This window comes from Asparagus officinalis, chromosome 7 (assembly GCF_001876935.1).
Source record: "Asparagus officinalis chromosome 7, Aspof.V1, whole genome shotgun sequence".
Classification (NCBI taxonomy): Eukaryota; Viridiplantae; Streptophyta; class Magnoliopsida; order Asparagales; family Asparagaceae; genus Asparagus; species Asparagus officinalis.
The window spans coordinates 140148698-140171843 of NC_033800.1; the positions used below are offsets into that span (position 1 = coordinate 140148698).

Sequence of the window (23146 nt, forward strand, 5' to 3'; positions counted from 1 at the left end):
ATTATTTAAATTTGTAATATAATATTTTATATTACATTGAATAAAGTAAAATATTATAATATTTTATAAAGTACATTATATCCTATGATACTATATTATAATATATTAAATTAAATAATATATTATTAAAGTATTATATTATATATATTATTCATATATTATATCAATTATTATATAATGTAGCATACTAATATAATATTAATTAGTAATTATTGTATAACATATTACATTTTTGTATAAATAAAATAATATATTAAATTAAATATTATATTATTAAAATATTATATTAAATATATTGATATTATATTATATTAATTATTATATATAGTATAGCATGCTAATATAATATAATATAATACAATATAATAATTAATAATAGTAATTTGTAAGTATAGTACAATATATTATATTTTAATATAAAGTAAAATAATATTTATATTATAATAATATACTAAACCAATTGGATAAGTTAATTTAGAAGTAATTAATAGATAAAATTATATTTTAATAAGGTGCCACATCATCAATTATCCCACATGAATTGTTAAATCAAATGCTGAAATTATCCCACTTTATTCTACTTTACCCTACTCAAAATATCCTAAAGGGATAAAATTGTTTCATTAGAACACTTTTCCTCCTTAGCCCCAATTTGTCCCAACCAATAACCCCTAAGTTGAGTTGAAATTTCAAATCTAATTATTTTAGGAGGAGAATTTGAAAGAGCTTTGCTACAGGGACCCAAAATATGGGACCAATAGAGGAGACAAGTGAGGTGTCCTCTTCCTATTGGATAATGAGTTGATCATCAATGATGATCAACTCATTATCCAATAGGAAGAGGACACCTCACTTGTCCCCTCTATTGGTCCCATATTTTGGGCCATTGAAGAATTTTTCAATTTGAAATCCAAATACACATATTTCAAAGCACACACTGCCCTTTGTTATTTACCAAATCCTGACCGGACCAAATCCCGATCGCGACTCCTCTCTCATTTCTCAGTCCCCGACTCCTCCTTTCTCTCATTTCTCAGTCCCCGATCCCGATTCTCAACTTCTCTCTCAACGCAGGTAACCTCTATCTCTCCTCTCTCCCCTTCTCTCTCGTCGAAACCCTATATCTGATCTAGGGTTTAGGTCTTGATCTTCGCGGCTAAAACCCTAGATCAGACCTAATACCCACGATTTCATTATGACAATATTTTTAACCGATTATTTCTAATTTTTTGATGATTTCATTATGAATGCATTAGGGTTTGGTGATTTTGATGGATTCTTAGCTAATTCGAGCAAGGAGTGTTCGTCTCATCTCAAAGGTACAATTTTTTTTCATTTTATTGAGAATTTCGTTCTTTTTATTTTATTGTGATTTTAATTTACTTTTTGATTGTGGTGGCCAAACCCATTATGAGTTGCGGAGGAGTTTGTGTTTACAATTTTTATTAGGAGTCCTTTGTTTTGTTTGCTGTTTTGAATGCCAAATGGGTTGCCAAGGAGTTTGTGTTTACAATATGCCACAAATATAAATCCTTTCATATAGGTTTAAGCTTCTAGTGTGAAGTTCATTCGGTTAATTCAGCCTTTGTAACTTTTAAAATTTTGGCCCTATCATTTAGAGAGGCTTACCCTTGTCACAATTTGATATGGAGTTGTATTCTCTCGAGCAAGATTAAAGTTTTTGTTGGATTTTTACTGAAGGGTGTCTTCAAACAAAGTATCAATTACGACAAATGGGGATGGGAGGGTGATATTCTAGTGTGTTTGTGAAGATAAGTTTAGATCATTATGGAAGATCCTATTTCTCGCTTGTTGTATTGGATACTATGAACACAAATGAATAAAAAGCTTGAGTTTGAGCTAGGTTGAGCTTATAGCTGTATTCAAACATATGGGCATCAATTCTGGGACCTTATGAATCTGACATCTGCATTCTTAAACCTATGCTTAGTTGTCAATTTTTTTTTGCTTGTATCATTTCAGTTCAGTAGTCCATCAAGCATATTCCTAGATTACTTTTGATAGAGCACCAGCAAACAATTTTACTTCATAATTACTGAATGTTTTTCTTGAGCCAAGTTCATTGGATCAGCTGCTTGTATGGTTAGTAATTAAAGCAATCTTTTGATTGTTGTCTACTAGAGGTTACACTAAGAACTAAATTAAGTTCATTAAAAATCCTGCAGAATACTGCAAACTATCACCAAATCAATATCAAGAGACTATAATTGACCTACATTTCTGAATCACTATTTCTATGCATGAACTTTGTAGAAATAGAATTAAACAGTGCATATGTTTATCCTTAGAATATTAAAAACTCAACTTATTACATTCAATAGTATGCACTATTCTCTACCTTTTTCTTTATAAACAAACTGTTCTCTACCTTTGAATATAGGGTTAATTATTAGTGAAACTCCAGATGATAATGTCTTTCGTTTAGTTTAACTGGAAAAGGACTATATTCCCCTCTAAATAGAGGGAAAAAAGTTCGCCATATATTTCCCTCTAAATAGAGGGCAAAAAGGCCACCATTTGGGACTTTAAGCGCTGATAAAATAGATCGGGGCATAGGTGGTCATACCATAGTACATTGGGTTTATCTTAACCCTTCAAAGTATGCATTACCTTCAAGTGATTGCTCTCTAACATCATCCAAAGTATGTTTCTAGGTATTCCGTCATCTAGTGGAGACCGTTTGTTGTCGCTTGCTCTAGTATATTTTTAAGTATACATCAAAGTTACATATTTTTTGATTAAACTTGATAGTTTTGGATATGGTTGTCTTTTAATCTGTATTGTCACTCATTTTAATGTGATAGGTTAAAAATGATAAATGATGGAAGGGATTCAAGGATCCAACATAAACGTATAAGGGAAAATTTTGAGAGGAGAGAGGAGGAGAAAATTATTGTGGTAGTGGTCAGTTTTATATTTACTGTCATTGGTACTTGGTACTATACAAAGTACATGTTAAAGGAGAGTTCAAGAACACATGAAGAAGATGATGAAAGGACATACCTTATAAAGTCATCGATTTGAATTCTTATTTGTATTGTAAATAACCGTGTTGAACAACTAAGAATGAATCCTCAAGCTTTTAAGAGGTTATGTGATGTTCTATGTACTAGAGGGGGATTAGTAGCATCAAGAAATGTCACGATTGAAGAAATTGTCACTATGTTTTTGCATATTTTAGCTCATAATGTAAAAAATAGGACAAGCAAAACAGATTTTTATCGTTCGAATGAAACAATTAGTCGGCAGTTCCACAAAGTACTTCAAGCAGTCATGAAGATAGGAAGCCTTTATATTAGACAAGAATATACAAATCCTAATGAGAGAGACATGGAGAAGTGGAAATGGTTTGAGGTAACTATGGCTTCTTTTATTAAGGTTTTCATGTTTAATACTTTTATTTTATAGAACTAATTATAAGGTTGTGTAATTTTAGGATGCTATCGGGGCACTTGATGGGACTCATATCCAATTAACTATTCCTTTGGAAGATCAAAGTAGATATCGAAATAGAAATAGAGAGACCAGTACAAATATACTTGGTGTTTGTGATGCCAATTTGAGATTTTCATATGTGCTACCTGGTTGGGAGGGTTCAACTTCAGATTCTCTTGTTTTGCGTGATGGTTTGCCTCAGCCCAATGGCTTGAAACTTCTCTCAAGTAGGAATATAATTTTTTAATTATTATATATGTATTGTTTCCTAGTTTTTACATTGTTGTGACTGAAGATTTCAATTTTGTAGCTAAATACTTTCTTGTGGATGCTGGGTATACAAATGGGTCGGGGTTTTTGGCACCTTGTAGAGTGACTCGCTATCATATAAAGTATTGGAGAGAAAATGGTCCAAGAAACTACAATGAGTTATTTAACCAACGTCATTCCTCTGCTAGAAACACAATTGAGAGGGCATTCGATTGCTAAAAAAGTGATGGGCTATATTACGGACAGCTAGCTTTTACAGTGTTAAGACTCAAATTAGGATCATTAATACATGTTGTATTCTTCACAACTTTTTACGTGAAGAGATGAATGAAGACGACTTGTTGAATGATGTGGATTGAGAATTAGAAGATGCTTCTGTTTTAGAAATTGAGAATGTAGATGAGAAGTGTATCACCACTGTGAGAGTTACAGATGAATGGAGCAACTTTAGAGATGATTTAGCTATGCAAATATGGGATGAATACCGACTTTGAGATACTTTAGCTACAAGATGGAAATGAGGGTGACGAGCATGAAGATGCTGATGATTGGTTGTGTTCTACTTGAAGTTTGTTAATTTTCTGATAGTTAATTTATTTTTTACTGTTGAGTTTGTGATTATTTTTTTAAGGGATAATTATGTCTGGATGTTTAACTTCTTGTGTGAAACAAATTTGGGGAAATTTTGGATTGATCAGATAAAAGATGATTCCTGGAACTAAAGATTTGTACTATTTTGAGTATGAACTTGTGAGATTGATTTTTTGAAGTGAAATATATTATGCTGCTATTATGTTTTGAGATTGATCAATATCGGACTGATTCACTATTTTATTATCTTGTTCATTAGTTTTCACTTAGCTTCAAGAAATCTTCTTGTGTGAATGCTTAAGGAAATCTCCTTTCAATAGTATGTAGATAATTTGTCACTTGTGGTTGATTTCATAACTGAACGTTATCTTTGATCTGACTTCTATTGCCTCTCTCCTTTAGTTAATTGAGCTCTTCTTAGTCATATTTAGATAACTGGTTAGTCATTTAATTGTTGTCTTATTCTTTTTTCTTGGGTAGTTTATAATTTTCGTGCATGATAAAATGATCGGCTAAAATACCAAATTGGTATATTTATACAAACGCATTTACCAGGTTGGTATTTAAAAAAACTCCGGCGACAACAAGACATTAAAGATGGACCTTTTGGTCAACAAGGCACATTCTGTTCGCCAGAGTTCAAAACTCAATCTCGTCGCTCACGTGGCATTTAAAGGGGTGACGTGGATGATGATTTGACAGTTTAGTAATGAAAAGGTGGGAAATAACCGAACAAAAAAGCCCTAAATCTCCAAATCAACCCTAATTGCCAGATTCCCCTTTCCCTCCCCCTCCCCCCTTCCCCCAAGACTGAAACTTTCTGCTCAGTAGATAGTTCTCCCCCAAATCGGCAGTTGTAGAGAATCTCTCTGAGGGAGAGATCGTGGATGTGAGAGCGGTGGGTCTTCTCCTTTGCTGTAGTCTTCAAGTCGTGGAGGCAAATGTAAGACATTGTAATTTTTTTTCCTTTTCTTATGGCGATGGAGGGTGGTGGGTCTTTATTTTTGTAAATAAAATAGTCTTCACTATCTTTAGATGATTGCATGCATACGTCGTGTTTACTTGCCCCCAATTTAGGGTTTTGAAGTGAAGCCCCCCCTTTTTTTTAAATTGTTCATATTTTTTTTTGAAATTATATTGTTTTTAATTAAGTTAATTTTAAATTTATGCAGATGAGAGTAGTAATTATGGTTAAATTCCGACATGGTGGCTATTTTAATTATAATAATCATGATTACAACAATGATATATGTGATGTTAGGTTCATAGACAAGGATGTAATGTCTATTGAATATCTCAGAGAAAAAATGTAGAATTTGGCTACACGAATCAGTTCACATTGTGGTATTGTATTCCAGGCATGGGTTTGAGTCAAGGTCTGTTGCCTCTTACTTTGGAAGACAATTTGGAACTTATGTTACAATATGCTCGTAAAGAAAGGGCAGTTGAGATATTTTCAAATCATGGGGTTGACATGGCTGAATTGGTTGACATGGCTGAGGATGAGGATGGTGTGGAAACAACCAATGCACAAGATGAAATAGATCCAATGCAAGAGAATCAACCAATGCAAAAGAATGAGGTAGTGCAAGAGATACCCAAAAAGAGAAAGAAGTTAACACCAATTAGGGAAAAAAGTACGGATGAAGGCCAAGTGGAGGATGAAATTCAATCCAGTGATGATGATGACTCAGTGGAAGATGAGACATATAAGCTGGACCCTATAGAGGCATTTGATAATAAGACAGATGAGGATGATGAGAAAGGGTATGTTGATGAGTTCACTGACAAAGTAGAGAGCGGGAAAGTTAAACAAAATGGTTTGAATGAGGGGAGTAGCAGTGCAGCTGGATATGCAAGTGAAGATTCAATGTGTGCTTTTGATAGTGAGGCTGAGGGGGCTTTGGACAGTGATGTTGAGGAGTTGCATGAAATTAGAAGGATGAATAAGGATAAGGTAAGTGCTGCAATTGGTAGAATAGCATTCAATGCTGGTGCTAGATTGGTAAATGACGATGAGGGACCTCCTGTTAGAGTGGGGGTGTTTCAGCCACTTAACACAGAGGAAGTTCATGGTAATGCAGTACACAATGATAGAGCTGCTGACATGAATGCACAAGGGGGTAACACAGAGGAAGTTCAAGGTAATGCAGTACACAATGATAGAGCTGTTGACATGAATGCACAAGGGGGTAACACAGAGGAAGTTCAAGGTAATGCAACTTCAAACACAAGGGGCACTGTAGGCAAGAGAGAAAAATGACAATCTTTCTGGTTGAATTATGAGGGAGGGTATGAGTAAGGCCCGTTAGATGAAAGTGAAATAGAAGAATTCAATGACAAACTCCAGCCCCATCTCAGGTTAAGAAAATTCAGGATGAGAAAGAAGATTAAGTATCCATTCTTCAATGAGGACGTGGATATGAGTTCAGTGTACTTTGCATCTGGATTGAAGTTTACATCAAGGAAGGTATTGAAACAAGCTTGACGAGGCCATGGATTGAAGTTTACATCAAGGAAGGTATTAAAGTTTACATCAAGGAAGGTATTGAAACAGGCTTGAACCTCCAGATCTGTTCCTACTTGAACCTGAGCTTGAGCTTGAGCTTGACGAGGCCATGTTGGGACTGCCACTAATTTGAAGATCTGAGTGAAATGTGAGAAGGGATGATCTGAAACCCTAACTTCAAGTTCATCCCCAAATTTGATCGCGAGTGGGGAATGAGGAAGATGAGAATTTCAACGGCCTTATTTATCCACGCCATTACTAAACTGTTAAATCATCATCCACGTCACCCCTTTAAATGCCACGTGAGCAACGAGATTTTGAGTTTTGAACTCCGACGAACAGAATGTGCCTTATTGACAAATAGGTCCATCTTTAATGTCTTGTTGTCGCCGGAGTTTTTTTAAATATCAACCTGGTAAATGCGTTCGTATAAATATACCAATTTGGTATTTTAGCCTAAAATGATCAAAGCCTAAGAAAGCCTGAATATGACTTAGGGAAATACCTGCCGTTCATGCATGATTCCATCACAGAATTGGACCATGACATAAAAGTGTTCATTCTCTAGATAACCTATTTCCAAGTTAAAAGTGTTCATCCTGTAGACAACTATTTCTAAGTAATCTTTCGTACCACTAGACCTTTGTTTCCTGCTATGGACATCTTTTCCTACAGAGGAAAGAGCATGTCCTTTGGGCCCTATGGCGAGAACTGGAGGCAACTACGAAAATTTGCGTCCTAGAGCTACTAAGCGCTAAGACCCAAGAGTGTTCAATCATTCAGCAGAATCAAGGAAGAAGTCGAAAGTCTCATCCAATCTATTTCCTTGAAATCTACACATGGTTCTATCATAAATCTAAGTAATATGATGATTGAGATGGCCAACACGATAACAAGGGCAGCCGTTGGAAATAAGTTTGAGTATCAAGATAAGTTCTTAGCAACTTTGTTTGAAGGGGTTGTGTTAGTAGGGAGCACGGACTTGACCGATCTTTTTCCCATCGTATTCGTGGATGCTAAGCATGGTTAGTCAAATTAAATCCAAGGTTGAGAGATGCCATCAGAAACAAGATGAGATACTTGAGAGCATTGTCCAAGATCACAAAAAGCAGGAAAAGGTGGACGACAATAGCAGAGGTGAACTAACAGAGGATTTCCTGGATGTACTCCTCAGACTTCAGAAGAAAGGTGATTTTGAACTCAGCAACGATAACATCAAGGCCCTTATTTTGGTAACTACTAAGCACTAATTTAATTATTGTCTTTTCTTTCTTTTCTTTATAAGTGACTACATATAATTTTCTTTCAAAGCATAATTAGTTTTGTTTCCCAAACTGACTAATACATATGACTTGTCATCAAGTTTAACCATCCATTCCCTTCCTTTACAGATGTTCGAAACTCTCTATGAACAAACAGAATATGGATTTTGATTTTGATTTTTCCTCATGCATCAGGTCTCTGTAAAATGAAAATGTCCTATCATGTAATGAAAGACATATAATGACCAACGAGATCATTGTTCTTTCTTTTTATTCTCCTTTGGGAGAAAGGCAAGCCCCCACAATCATCACATAGTCTTCCTTATAGAAAATCTTGTGAGGAGAAATCTTGGTATCAAGGTTTAACATCTTTTTGCATGCTTGAGTGAGGCAATTATCCAATTAATTCATTCTATCAAGGTTTAACGTCTGTCTACAAGCTAACGATATGCGTCTGCTACTTCATGATGTATTTGGGGCTGGAAGTGATACCTCAGCTTCAACAATGCAATGGACCATGTCGGAGCTAATGAGAAATCCTAGGGTGATGAACAAGGTACAAAAAGAAGTACGTGATGCTCTCAGAGGAAAATCCAAAGTGATAGAGGACAATGTCAAAGAACTAAATTATTTGCAATTAGTAATCAAAGAAACTTTGAGGTTGCACCCTCCTCTTCCATTGTTACTGCCACGAGAGTGCCAAAAGGAGTGTGAATTATTAGACTATAAGATACCAGCTAAGACGAGTAGTTGTGAATGCATGGGCAATTGGAAGAGATCCACAATACTGGGAAGATGCTGAGGAGTTTAAACCTGAGAGATTTGAAAGAAGCATGATAGACTTCAGGGGAACAAACTTTGAGCTATTACCATTTAGAGCAGGGAGGAGAATGTGCCCAGGAATTCTATTTGGGCTGGGTACGATGGTACTTCCACTTGCTCAATTGCTTTACTACTTTGATTGGTAGCTTCCCACTGCCATAAAAAACAAGTCCGAGAGTCTTGACATGTCCGAATCATTTGGAATAACTGTCCATAAAAGTTTGACCTACTTTTGCGTGCCACTAATATTTCACATACAAAGAATCAATAAGTGTTATTGCAATATGTTAAATGCTAGAAAATACAGAATGGACGTAGGTATTGTTATGTTTGAACTTCTTTTTCTTTTTATGAATATTGATACTGTAATTATGAATTCAGTGTCTATATCTAGTGAAAATAAATATGGCCTAGAATCTGATCCAGATGGCAACCATATATTATTCAATGACTGATGTCCAAAAGGGAAATTATTTCAATCTTGTGTTTAATGTATTTGTCAGGAAAAAGATCATCTATTTCACATTATGCAGTTTTATATATACTTTGACCCACACGAAGTTGTTCAGTCTTATACATTACGATTACATTAGGAAATGTGTTCAAATATTTGAATGTATGTCCACTGATTATGTCAAATAATTTAATGTTAACCATTCCCTTATGGATATCCATGTTTGTCAAATTACAACACACTGTATATCAAAATAAGTGTTTTTGTCGCCATTCTTTTACACATTTATTTTTTCTTTTTCCTTCAAAATAGAGCAACTTCAATCAGAGTAACATGAAGCCAGAAAATATTATATCACAACCCAATCAATTTAGAATGGTATTGCAAAACTAGATGCTGACATGTAGAAAATACAAGTCGTGATGATATGAATATTATGCTAACAAGGTTATGGTCCAGATGCAGCAAGCATGAAGAAACCATCAGTGTAGCATGAAAAATTTGATCCCATTAAAAAAGAAATACTGAATGTCTATCTAGGATATAGAAATTCTTACTAGGAAACAACGAGTCATTGACCCCACCACCACCTTCTAGGTGGAGGGGGAGGTGTGAGGAGATCTAGCATTGTTTCCTTTTCCTTGGGGGTCAGTGGAACACCTCTCACAAGGTTCAGAGCCATGATGTGCACATTAGTTTTCTGCCTGTGCCTCTGATAGGCCCATACCCCAGCAGCTGCCCCTGCAACAACAACCTACCGTATCAATGAAAATATCAATAACTTATCAGTGTATCTTTAACCTTTAACATTTAGAGAGTCATGCAAATTGCACGTGCCATGTTTATGTTGTAAGTAAAGTGCATCCGTATCCTTGACTATAAGAAAATTTTAGGCCATTCAGTTGGAGGGAAGAAAAGGAAAAAAATGAAGTTATGGTTTCTCATCTCAAAATCACTTTCATGGGGGGAAAGATAGCAGCAACATAGAAGACAATTTTCTTGAAATTATTGCTGAGTTGCTTTCTTCTACACTATTTTCAAACAAGCAAATACTGGACGCAACAACGCTCCACAGTGACCAAACAGTTCCAGAATGCACATATTGGAGGAGAAAATTTAGATTAACAGCTTAATACATTTCCTTTCCAGACATGTGCCAGTGAGCATATATCCTGTGATGTTTGATTGAGCATGTGTGTCCCTAAAAGCAGATTTTGGTTTAGGCATGTAGTCTGAACAGAGGAATTAGAAGCAGTAGCAAAGTGGGAGTTGCATCCTGACAAATTTATCTTTCGTATTAAAATATATTTTTATTCTCCATAAGAATGAAGAATTATTTGATATACTTTAAGAATGGTAGTTTTCACAATTACTTACGGGTGATAACCACAAAGCTGCAGTCTGCATATCAAAACGAGGTGTAAAGTACTGTTTCCCCAAAATATTCTTCAAGCTTTTTATGTATCTCTTTATCACTTTTACCGGACCTAATCTCATCTCTAATAAGCTGCAACATAAGAAGAAAAGGAGAGTATCTCTTTATCACTTTTACCGGACCTAATCTCATCTCTAATAAGCTGCAACATAAGAAGAAAAGGAGAAATTAATTATCAACATTGCCACACTACTAATCTCATCTCTAATAAGCTGCAACATAAGAAGAAAAGGAGAAATTAATTATCAACATTGCCACACTAGAACCAGGGATGCAATTGCATCCAGAAAACAAATGAGATTTCACATAGATTACAAAACTTGTTCATTCATATCACTCAATAAATTGCTTCTGTTCCATACCTCTTCCATTTAGCATCTGACCTTAATGCTCAAAGTATTCAAATCTCTTTTCGCTGTTAAGCTTCCAACAAAATATATGTGATTGAGAGAATAAAAATTGAGAGGTTTTATCTTACTACGACAAATCTTTCACTCATTTTTTTGATTTTGACCTTGGTTTTTCCTATCATTTATTTCAAATGATAGTTAGAGTGATCGCATTAGGAAGGCATTTGTCCATTAAGCATTAATATTCCAATATTATTTGATGTGTTACTCTGTTAATAATTTCTCCCAGGTTAATCCCTTCAAAATACAGAAACCTAAAATTAAGTTGCTGAAAAGGAAACAGAGAAAATCAGGACAATATATGATCAACACTATGTTTAGATTATAAAGGGTGCATCAAAAACTATTTTCAAACAAACAATTTACGATGTTTTGAAAGTTACGGTGGTTTATCTGATAATCCTCCAAAGCCAAACGTGCTTTTCTGATATTTAGCTGTTTTGTTTACTCCTGGAACTCAGTACAAAGTTTGTGTATATGTACACTAAACACTGTTGGATACGGGCGCACCTAAATATTCGCCCGATAAGGGCTTTAATTTCACTGGCCAAATCCGAATCATTTCGGTCTCGCTATCAACTGTAACATTTTGGTTTCGGCCTATATATATTCCCTAATCAACTGTAAAAAGACGATTTTAGAGAAAAATCCAAAAAGGTAGCATTTTGTCCAATTCTTTCGCTATTCATCAATTATATATCCTTCATCAAATGCGTGGGTGTTCCAAATTTCGTTCATTTATTTCAGTTATCATGAGCTCATTATTTTGCACACAACCTGTTTGATAAAATCTTCATACGTGTCACTGAAATATTTTAGTATGCTAACTGCTGGGTACAATGCTCTAATGTGTTATTTATACCTTTAGTTGAAATGTATCAGTTTTGGTATTTTAAAAGTGTTGAATAATTGTGGCAATTTTGAGATATGAATAGTGATGGGGAGCGAAGAGGACAACAAGAAGACCCAGACAGTCGAAGCTCGAGCTAGAAACATTAGCCACAATGTTCGGTGCACTGAGTGCGGGAGCCAGTCCATTGAAGATTCACAAGCTGATGTTGCCATTCTTTTGAGGAAGGTGATAACCTTCATCTATTAGACTCATGTTTATCTTTCCTTCGATACATGACATAGAAAAATAATGCAAATGCTTAATGAAATGGAAAAGTTTTTGATGCACCTTTTAAAATCTAAACATAGTGTTGATCATATATTGTCCTGATTTTCTCTGTTTCCTTTTCAGCAACTTAATTTTAGGTTTCTGTATTTTGAAGGGATTAACCTGGGAGAAATTATTAAGAGAGTAACACATCGAATAATCTTGGAATACTGATGCTTAATGGGCAAATGCCATAACTCTTAACTATCATTTGAAATAAAAGATAGGAAAAAATCAAGGTCAAAATCAAAAAAATGAGTGAAAGATTTGTCGTAGTAAGATAAAACCTCTCAATTTTTATTCTCTCAATCACATATATTTTGTTGGAAGCTTAACAACGAAAAGAGATTTGAATACTTCGAGCATTAAGGTCAGATGTTAAATGAAAGAGGTACAGAACAGAAGCAATTTATTGAGTGATATGATTGAACACGTTTTGTAATCTATGTGAAATCTCATTTGTTTTCTGGATGTTGCATCCCTGACTTTAGTGTGGCAATGTTGATAATTAATTTCTCCTTTTCTTCTTATGTTGCAGCTTATTAGAGATGAGATTATTCAGACTACATGCCTAAACCAAAATCTCCTTTTAGGGACACACATGCTCAATCATACATCACATGATATATGCTCACTGGCACATGTCTGGAAAGGAAATGTATCAAACTGTTAATCTTAATTTTCTCTTCCAATATATGCATTCTGGAACTGTTTGGTCGCTGTGGAGAGTTGTTGCTTCCAGTATTTGTTTGTTTGAAAATAGTGTAGAAGAAAGCAAATCAGCAATAATTTCAAGAAAATTGTCTTCTATGTTGTTGCTATCTTTCCCCCCATGAAAGTGATTTGGAGATGAGAAACCATAACTTCATTTTTTTTCTTTTCTTCCCTCCAACTGAATGGCCTAACATTTTCTTATAGTCAAGGATACGGATGCACTTTACTTACAACATAAACATGGCACGTGCAATTTGCATGACTCTCTAAATGTTAAAGGTTAAAGATACACTGATAAGTTATTGATATTTTCATTGATACGGTAGGTTATTGTTGCGGGGGCAGCTGCTGGGGTGTGGGCCTATCAGAGGCACAGACAGAAAACTAATGTGCACATCATGGTTCTGAACCTTGTGAGAGGTGTTCCACTGACCCCCAAGGAAAAGGAAACAATTCTAGATCTCCTCACACCTCCCCCTCCACCTAGAAGGTGGTGGTGGGGTCAGTGACTCGTTGTTTCCTGGTAAGAATTTCTATATCCTAGATAGACATTCAGTATTTCTTTTTTAATGGGATCAAATTTTTCATGCTACACTGATGGTTTCTCCATGCTTGCTGCATCTGGACCATAACCTTGTTAGCATAATATTCATATCATTGCGACTTGTATTTTCTACATGTCAGCATCTAGTTTTGTAATACCATTCTAAATTGATTGGTTTCTGATATAATATTTTCTGGCTTCATGTTACTCTAATTGAAGCTGCTCTATTTTGAAATAAAAATAAAAAATAAATTTGTAAAAGAATGGTGACATAAACACTTATTTGATATACAGTGTTGTATTTTGACCAACATGGATATCCATAAGGGAATGGTTAACAATAAATTATTTGACATAATCAGTGGACATACATACAAATATCCAAACACATTTCTTAATGTAATCGTAATGTATAAGACTGAATAACTTCGTGTGGGTCAAAGTATATATAAAATTGCATAATGTGAAATAGATGATCTTTTTACTGACAAATACATTAAACACAAGATTGAAATAATTTTCCTTTTGGACATCAGTCATTGTATAATATATGGTTACCATCTGGATCAGATTCAAGGCCATATTTATTTTCACTATATATAGACACCGAGTTCATAATTACAGTATCAATATTCATAAAAAGAAAAAGAAGTTCAAACATAACAATACCTACGTCCATTCTGTATTTTCTAGCATTTAACATATTGCAATAACACTTACTGATTCTCTGTCTGTGAAATATGAGGAGTGGCATGCAAAAGTAGGTCAAGCTTTTTATGGACAGTTAATCCAAATGATTTGGACATGTCAAGACTCTCGGACTTGATTTTTATGGCAGTGGGAAGCTACCAATCAAAGTAGTAAAGCAATTGAGCAAGTGGAAGTACCATCATAGCTAGCCCAAATAGAATTCCTGGGCACATTCTCCTCCCTGCTCCAAATGGTAATAGCTCAAAGTTTGTTCCCCTGAAGTCTATCATGCTTCTTTCAAATCTCTCAGCTAAGACGAGTAGTTGTGAATGCATGGGCAACTGGAAGAGAGACACAATACTGGGAGGATGCTGAGAAGTTTAAACCTGATAAACTTGTAGACTGCAAAATTAGGTGTCTATCATAGATATCAAGGCTTCTTACTTTCTTTTTGAATAAGTATTGGACCATCTTTTTAGCTACTGAATTGTGTACCTATTAATCGTTGCCTTTTCTGTAGTTGTCGGAAATGCCATGAAGTTAACGGAGCTGTTTGTATATATATATATATATATATATAAGGTTCCGAGGAGAGGAGATGTGTCTTCTGGATATTACAATGATATTACCGGAAGTAGTTGTTAGGAAATTTTCCACCAAGGAGGTTAGTTTTGGCTTCCAGCAGCTTCAGCTTAGAGATAACATTAGAGGAGGAACCAGCATGACTTCGAGATAACATTAGAGGATCCAGCACTTTCTTGTAGTTTTGAAGGTTGATGATTGTTTTCCCTTTTGTAGTTCTGTTCTCATTTTGGTTGGGGGTTGAAAAAGGGGAAGGAGAGTGTCCTTGGGTTTGGAGTGTTGATTGGAAGAAGAAAGTGATGATAAGGATTAGGGGTGTTCAATGGGATGAGATGACACATCTCGCGAGCCAACTCGTGCGAGTCCAATCGCGAGGCGAGATGACCCACGTCTTACAATAGGACAAGTGGGCAGTGTGATTGGCCGCTTGTTCCTGGGCCTGGACCTCAGCCTAGCCCACTCATGAGCCTGTGTACATGCGGGACGAGCCAAGTCGCAAGCCAGCCCACTCCACTCATCTTTTTTTACTTTCTTTTTTTTTGTGATTCTATAAATGTTTTCAAATAGTTTTGAAGCATTGAACATTTAAAATATGTAGTTAATTACTAGCTGACAATCACTACTATAATAAATAGGGAAATAATTTTATTAAATAAAATTGTATATTTATACAGAATGATAGAGAGAAACATCATAAACACAGAGATTTTACATGGTTCGAAGCAAATTTTACATCCATGGGCAGCAAATAATTTTTCCACTAGTTTTAAAAAATAAATCATAACAAATTATAAAAAAGAAAATAGAAATAAAAAGAAAAAAGAAGAAAATCTTAACCAGTAACAGGGCTCAATTTTTCTTCATTCTTTTCGTCTTCTTCCTGAAAGAAAGTTGCACGTCTTCTTTGTAGTTCTTCCTCATCTAACTAATCCTTCAAACAGATACACATCTCTACATGTGCAGCGGTCAGTTGTGCCCTTCACTATGAAACTACTCGTCCACCCGCAGAAAATACTCTCTTAGAGTTAGAGGCAACTGTAAGTGAAAGGGGTTAGAAGTCTTTAGCTATTGTAGAAAATATAAGATAATTTTGTGATTCCCTTTCCACCATGCTAGTACATTGAATGATTCCCAAGAACGCTCAAAAAGTATTTTTAAACTCTCCAAATACATACAAAGCTCCATCACATTTGTATTGGATGTCTGCTTCTTTTTGGCTCTTGTAACCAATCTTGACATCTAATTTGATTTTTTTCCTTTCCGGAGCTGGAGGAGGATGAGGTTCTTGTTGAGGCTCTAGAATCTCCGGATCCTTGGTTCGGGAACAAAATATCTCTATATATTGAAAACTTATCCTCTAGTGTATCGTTAATATCTTTTACTACATTATCAACATCTCACTGATACCCATGTTCTCGCAGAATTTTTTGATCATCTCGTTCAAATTATCAAGTTTTATCCTCATCGTAGCTAGATAAAAAAGCAAGGCATTCCTCAAAATATTTGGAAAACTTAACTCTATTTATTTTCTTGTATTAGAAAGATATTGGTTATCTCTACAACTCAGCAATATTGTTAAGATGGTAAAGAACTCAATTAATAGTAGTATAGTACACACCAGAAAGGGTTCTCATAGTAGCCTTAAACTTCTCCAAGAATTAAAAAAAAGAATCATAAAGCTCTCATTCATAATCATCAATGAAAATACATGATACGTTCTCACTTGCAATAAAGGAATCCATTGTTTCGCGGTAAGGGAGAGCCTTCCTTAGCATGGAATAGGTGGAGTTCCACCTGGTCTTGATATCAATAGGAAGAATTCTTCTTCTCAAACCGAAATCTGCACAACAATCTCTAAAAGAAAATCCTTTTTGGGACCACTACTCATGCAAAGAATAAAACCATGAAGCTTGTGCAAATGCTCATTTAAAAACTTCATATTGCCCTAAACACAGAGGTTAATAATATGACATACATAATTAATATAAAAAAACTTTCCTCGTAAAATGGGTTTTAATATCTCTACAAGATGTGTAGTTGAAGCAGTGTTTTCGAAGGCACTGTCGAAGGAGATAGTAAAATTTTCTCAATACCGTAACTTGTGTGTGCTTGAGCATTATGAGGATACTGAAATCTTTTGAAAGATAAGATTCTTTTTTGTAAATCCCAATTTTCATCAACAAAGTGAGTCGTGACACATATATAGTGGTTGTGATATGAGTAACTTCCACACTTCATAGGTTAAAGCTATCTTCGTAGCCACTACTGACAGAGTACTCTGTATGAAAGACTTTTTGTACGATCAAAGGTGCCATATACGTCTTGTGATTGTTTTGCTGCTAATTTTGTTGTATTCAGGGAAAAAAGTAGTTCTACTATATTCGAAAAACTCATTTTCAGATAGAGAAAAAAGGAGCTCAGACTAAGCAATAAATCATGCGAAGTATTCCTTGGCAATGTTTGGTTTAAACCTGAAAGTAGAAAGCCCACTATACCTGTGACAATTTGAGATTGACGTGCGGTTTTTCCTTCCAAATCGGGGTGTGGTTTTGTCAAGATGCCTCTTCAAGGCACCGATACCACGTTGCTTTGGGAATTTGTACACCTTTTTTGTGAATATTGCAATGAACCGTCTTCTTATTTTCGTCGCTAGGGTCTTCAACTTGAGTAAAATATTCCCACACTTTGGAAGATTCTCTGTATGAATTTTCCTTTCCCTTCATAGGGTTAGAGCCCTGCTCTTAAATTTGCACAGTATTTTCCCAGTTGTGTTTTTGGAATTTCTGTGTCTTGAGTGTGCTGAGTGGTGCGGTGTTGAGGAGGGATAGGTGGAGGATAAGAGATAGAATGTTTAGCCGGAATAGAGGGGTCTTGCAATGGAGCGATTAATTATTGTCACTCCACAAGGGAAAGGGAAAGTGAATGTCTAGCAGTAGGGGCGATAGGGGCCGTGGTGGCAGTATCTGCTAGATAGGTAAAAAAGGATGGTGCCTGTCGGGCCTACAACATAGTCGCCAGTAGCTGCATAAGTATAATAGAGGGATGTACTGCTAGTCTGCTACCACTGACTTCAGAAGGATAGAACTGTGAGTAAGCATGATGAATAACTGCTACCTCCAACACCAGATGTAGAGAGACCGCCAATAAAAGGAGAACCTGGAGAATATTGTGATGAGGATGAGGCATATGATCCATAGCTGTAAGGTCCACTTACGAGAAAATAAAGGAGTATGAGGATGTAAATATTTATAAGATTGTAGTTAGCTCTGAAGAATGATAAAATAATTAGGGGTATTTTGTAGGAAAACAGTGGAGGAAATTTAAGCTGCGCGGCCATCGGGCAATTTAAAGTTTTCTGAGAAGTCTAGTGATCACAGAAATGATAGAATGACATGAAACAAGGCGGCGCCAAGAGGGAATCTCCCCCTCAATGGCCACGTCTTTGCTTCTCATTTCCCTAAGCTCCACATAAACTTATAGTATTGTCCTCATTCTCCAAACTTAGCACTAATTTTTACTCCTAATGAGCCCACGGGACAAGAGAAGCGGGCTAACCCGGTCGCATGCTGGCCTAGCCCGCTCGTTGGGCTATGTGGGCCAAGCGGGCTGCTGGCTCGTATGTGGCTGGGGGCTAGCCCATCTAGCCCATCTCGCTTCCATGGCCCGTTCCAGAAGTTGGCCGAACTTGTCTAGCCCCGTAGTGGGCCGGATTGGGCTGGGCCAAACTGCAGGATAAACGATCGGGCCAATGAGCTAACCCGGTCACTACTCACCCCTAATAAGGATGATTGGCAGCGGAGTGGAAGGGCTCATCGAGGGCATTGGCGGTCGCATATGGTATGTGAACATTGAGAAGGACTACTGTTCATAATGGGTTATTGGCTTACTGTTCATGTGTGAACAGTAAGCAAAAAAAATTCCCTCTTGCTGATTGCTTGCTTTGGAAACAGTGGATGTTTGGAGGCTTTTGTATTTTTCTGGAGGGGACTTTGAATGTAAGAAAACTAAAGATAAAAAATAAAGGCAATAGAGTTGGATTGCATTCACTCATGGACATCTAACCTTCGAAATAAGGGCTTCACACATAGCAACTCACATGCTTCAAAGAGTGTTCTCAATAATCAATTTTCATTAATCAATACCTGTTCTCAAAAGGAACAATACACTTGCTTAAAAAAGAAACCTAATGCCAAAAGATAGAAACAAATATCCTTCATGACTAAAATATCAAAAAAAAAAAAAAAAGCTTCATAACTAAAAGTCAAACCTTAAATGCCAACTATATTGTATTAACTGAAAAGATAAGAGAAAATACCCTAACCATCTTTTCAAATTGAAATAAATATATGTTGCCATGTTGGTGGTGATATCATAAGGGGAAATTTCCAATCTAAGGATATTTTTGCTTTTGCTGCAGGAATCAATTGGCATTAGTTTTTACATATTAACCGTGCGGACTGAATGTTTGTGGCACAAATTTTAGTAAGAGGACCTTTTAGTTTCATGAATATAAGATCCCTATAAGGAGGTAGTAAACGTATAGTAAAATGATACTACATCAGTATAATAAAATGACTAGAAGGCAGTATTACTATGAATGGTTGTAAAACTTCAGAATCTCAGATAATTATGAATGGCTAAAGGGGGAATACACATTTGAAGGCAATGGATGCTGAAAAGCAAAATAGTCTAAATGAGATGAGCATACATCTTGTTGTTCAGACCACTAAACCTGGAGGATAAAGATCTCAAAAGAAACTACATATTGATACGTCAGTGTACTGTATTGGTAGCAAAACTTTGTCTTCTATCAGGGTTTTTTTTTCTGACCAAGATATTTGAAAATGTAGTCATTTCATTTATCATGGTCGGCTCTCCACAATGTAGGTGAAACATAGTGGTATATGAATACATTTGTATTATGATTGGAGCTGATGGATGAATGTTTTGTTTTCTTCCTTTTGTTTTGTGCGTGTGTAGAATAATGCTCCTAGCTGGAGGTCTTTAGTAAGCACGTTATTGACGCATGTCTTGGTAATTTAAGTACTATACCATGTAATAATTAAAAAATTACCAAATTGTAGATTATAAAGTATTGGAATGGATTAATAATTAATACAGGCATGAGAAGGCCAGAAATTGTCAAATATCAGAAGTGGCATAGGCACTGAATTAATCACAGACGCGTCAACACAGAAACTGACAAAATCTTGCATGCAATGTTAAGGTAGTTTTGTAAGGAAAAGTACTAATATTGAGGCATTAAACACACAAAGCAAAATATCTACATTTAGTAGGGGAAAGATTCTTCCTAAAATTCTTACATGTCTACATGTCTATCTCTGTATGACACCTCAAATATTATCTGTGTCAACTTTTATCAACTTAGCTACTTCATTTTCCCAGAGCATATGGAATTAGGCATAGGATGTAAGATTTTTCCCCCTCATCAAGCAATTAGGTATATGATGTCAATGATGTTTGCCTCTCATATCGAAATTCACAGAAAGTTAACTATTTTCTAACTTTTCTTGATGTATGGTCCTTAGGGGTGCATTCGGTCCGGATACGGCTCGGATATGATGCTTTCCATATCCATATCCGCTTACCCATCTCGGATACGGATACGGATACGGATATACCTCGGTAAGAAAAACTTATAACCATATCCGCTAAAATCGGATACGGTTACGGATATACATGCGGATATATAAGCAGATATGCATGCGGATACAAAACAGATATGAGAAAACTAGATAGTATTGAGAAAAACATAGTTCATGTGATACAAAAAAGTTCGTTAATATGTCCATTATAACTAAATAGTTAAGATTAGTCATCTTGATCATCAAAATTAACCACAAATCCATAATCTAAGAATCGAAACTATCGTAAGAGTATGACTAATATGTATTCGGTTATTTCGGATACGGATACGGATATTTCACTACAAAACCATATCCATAACCATATCCTATCGGTTATAGATTTGAGTAACCATATTCGTATCCTAACGGATACGGTTACGGATATTTCATCGGATACGGATACGGTTTACCAAACTCAAACATATACATAAATTCAAACTTAAATAAAAAAGAAACATGTCTATAGCATTGTCTTCATGTCTAGACTTGAAGAACTGTGTCTGAGACACCTTATCCATTTTTTAATTTGACATTTGTGTTCATGTCCTCAAATCATAGTTTGATGGAAGTTATACTAGATGATTTGAGAAAGGCTTGTGAGTATAGTGAATTTTGCCTTGAAAAGGAATTGGAGAACAATTCATATTTCATAAAGCCAAGGCATAAATTTACAAAGGAAGTCCTGCCAGCTACTACTCATGGCAATACAGAACATTATTTCTGATTGTTTTTCATTGTAACCTGTAGAAATGAAGTCAAGCACTACTCATGGCAATACAGAACATTATTTCTGATTGTTTTTCATTGTAACCTGTAGAAATGAAGTCAAGCACAATCATGAATAACATTGTTGGTTATTTCTGATTGTTTTTCATTGTAACCTGTAGAAATGAAGTCAAGCACAATCATGAATAACATTGTTGGTTATTAGTGATCCAATTTGAAGAATACAGTGACATCACCCTCATATCTCGTAGACTGTTGAGACAAACAAAATTTATAACATATGTTGGAGACGCAGAAGCTTGCGTATACATCTTTTTCTTGATTATTACCTAAAAGCTTAAATATAAACTTATCGAGTAGACTGCATCACCGTCTCCCAAGTTGGTCTATAATTCAGGATCGGACCTACTGGAAAGATGGTCTATAATTCAGGATCGGACCCACAGGAAAGAGGTTGCTTTATCAAAACAAGAAACACAAATTCGGGATTCCTAAGAAGACGTACTCTAAGACCTAGGCTGGGAGCACACACTAATTCTGGAGTCCTAAGAAGATGTGCCTTAAGATTCTAAGCTGCTAAACATTATTTGGCTCTAAAAGACATTCTTCCTGCATTCTACATGTGCAAATGGATTTAGTTATTTTAAGATATAGCCAATATTTGTCGGTTTATTTGCAGTTCTGTAGTAATTTCACTAATCTCTCTGCATCCAGTGTAAACAGAAGCACAATGATGTTTTTGTTTTCACTAATCTCAATTGTTCATTTCTTGCAAAACAAATCTATATGTTAAGACGGAGATGAAGAGGTTACAGCTAATACCAGCGACAGTTTAATCTCATATCATTTTACAGTTTTACTGTCATCTCTGTATGCATTGTTTAACATGCTTTAACTCAGCAATTTGGTTTGCAGCACAAAGGTGTTTCAAAATCCAGGAGTGCGGCTATATGGCTAATCTATGGGGGAAGACTCCCACCGTGTGATCTGAGAGGGAACACAACGCGGCGCCCTTTGCTGATGTTATCCAAAGTCTACTAAAATTCGGATGTTTTTGGTTTTCATTGTAGAAAAATATTTTGATTGAAATAATTATATTAATGATATTTTTGCTGCATAATTGAAGACATGCTTTTCTCAACGTCATCATGTCGAGTGAACTATTTACTATCGCTCTTGCTAATGGTCTTCAAATTGTGCTCTGATTGACATTTATAATTGGAATTCTAATAGTATCCGCTGGAATAAGGTGTACTTGTAATCAAATGTAACGCCAGTAATGTTATATCCGTATGTTTCATGCCTCGTTTGTACAAACTAGTATGCTATACGTGCGTTGCATGTAATGCATGATACAATTATAAATTAACATATGTTATTAAATTAGTTTTTAATGTTAAATTTATAATTTAATAAACGAGTATTAGCTGGTTATCTCAAAACAGCAAAAGCTTTAGGGATCCACTCTAATATTGTGTCAAAATAAGTTTCTTATGAAGAAAATGACTACCAAAAAGTATCCTTATGATCTAGAGTCGGCATATTTTACGTAGTGGTTCGCTTTAGATTATAAATTTAAGGATATTTTAACGTTATCTAATTTCTTATATTGTTAAATTGAGCACACATCATTATTATTTAACCCTCAATATCTTGTAATTAAACTTTACTATTGACTCTTCAAATAATTTGATTATCCATCCTCCTATATTTTTTTGTAGAAGTTACTCTTTAGTGCTCATTCTCTCCTTTCATGGGAGTCCAATTCAAGATAGTTAGCTATTATATTAGCACATTGCACCGAATTTGTACAACATTAGGCATGGTTCTATGGTATAACTACAACTGAGTTCTCCATTCTTCTATATAAGGAA

The 23146-nt window shown here is 35.4% G+C and overlaps 4 protein-coding genes across 5 annotated transcripts; 3 read left to right on the plus strand and 1 right to left on the minus strand.

Annotated features, from left to right (window-relative positions):
* On the plus strand, positions 926 to 22418 carry LOC109849326 (cytochrome c-type biogenesis CcmH-like mitochondrial protein). Of its 2 annotated transcripts, XM_020419140.1 has the most exons (5): positions 935 to 1074; positions 1257 to 1319; positions 12145 to 12287; positions 13409 to 13605; positions 22188 to 22418. In XM_020419140.1, the coding sequence occupies exons 3-4, from the start codon at positions 12147 to 12149 to the stop codon at positions 13589 to 13591; spliced, it is 324 nt and encodes a 107-aa protein (XP_020274729.1). In that variant the 5' UTR covers positions 935 to 1074; positions 1257 to 1319; positions 12145 to 12146; the 3' UTR covers positions 13592 to 13605; positions 22188 to 22418. The 2 variants fall into 2 exon arrangements, with proteins under 2 accessions (XP_020274728.1, XP_020274729.1); XM_020419139.1 differs by lacking the exons at positions 12145 to 12287; positions 13409 to 13605; positions 22188 to 22418 and adding an exon at positions 4873 to 7459 and having other exon boundaries at positions 926 to 1074.
* Positions 1327 to 4864, plus strand: LOC109849327 (protein ALP1-like). The gene is made up of 3 exons (XM_020419141.1): positions 1327 to 3375; positions 3458 to 3683; positions 3767 to 4864. The coding sequence occupies exons 1-3, from the start codon at positions 3088 to 3090 to the stop codon at positions 3943 to 3945; spliced, it is 693 nt and encodes a 230-aa protein (XP_020274730.1). The 5' UTR covers positions 1327 to 3087; the 3' UTR covers positions 3946 to 4864.
* LOC109849328 (premnaspirodiene oxygenase-like) lies at positions 8070 to 9920 on the plus strand. The gene is given in 2 exon segments (XM_020419142.1): positions 8070 to 8829; positions 8831 to 9920. Coding segments are annotated over 2 exon segments (519 nt in total). The 5' UTR covers positions 8070 to 8536; the 3' UTR covers positions 9057 to 9920.
* LOC109847870 (cytochrome c-type biogenesis CcmH-like mitochondrial protein) lies at positions 9936 to 11170 on the minus strand. The gene is made up of 4 exons (XM_020417104.1): positions 11162 to 11170; positions 10985 to 11011; positions 10794 to 10871; positions 9936 to 10118 (listed from the first exon to the last, which is right to left on the minus strand). Exons 1-4 carry the CDS (start codon positions 11168 to 11170, stop codon positions 9936 to 9938), a joined length of 297 nt encoding a protein of 98 aa, XP_020272693.1.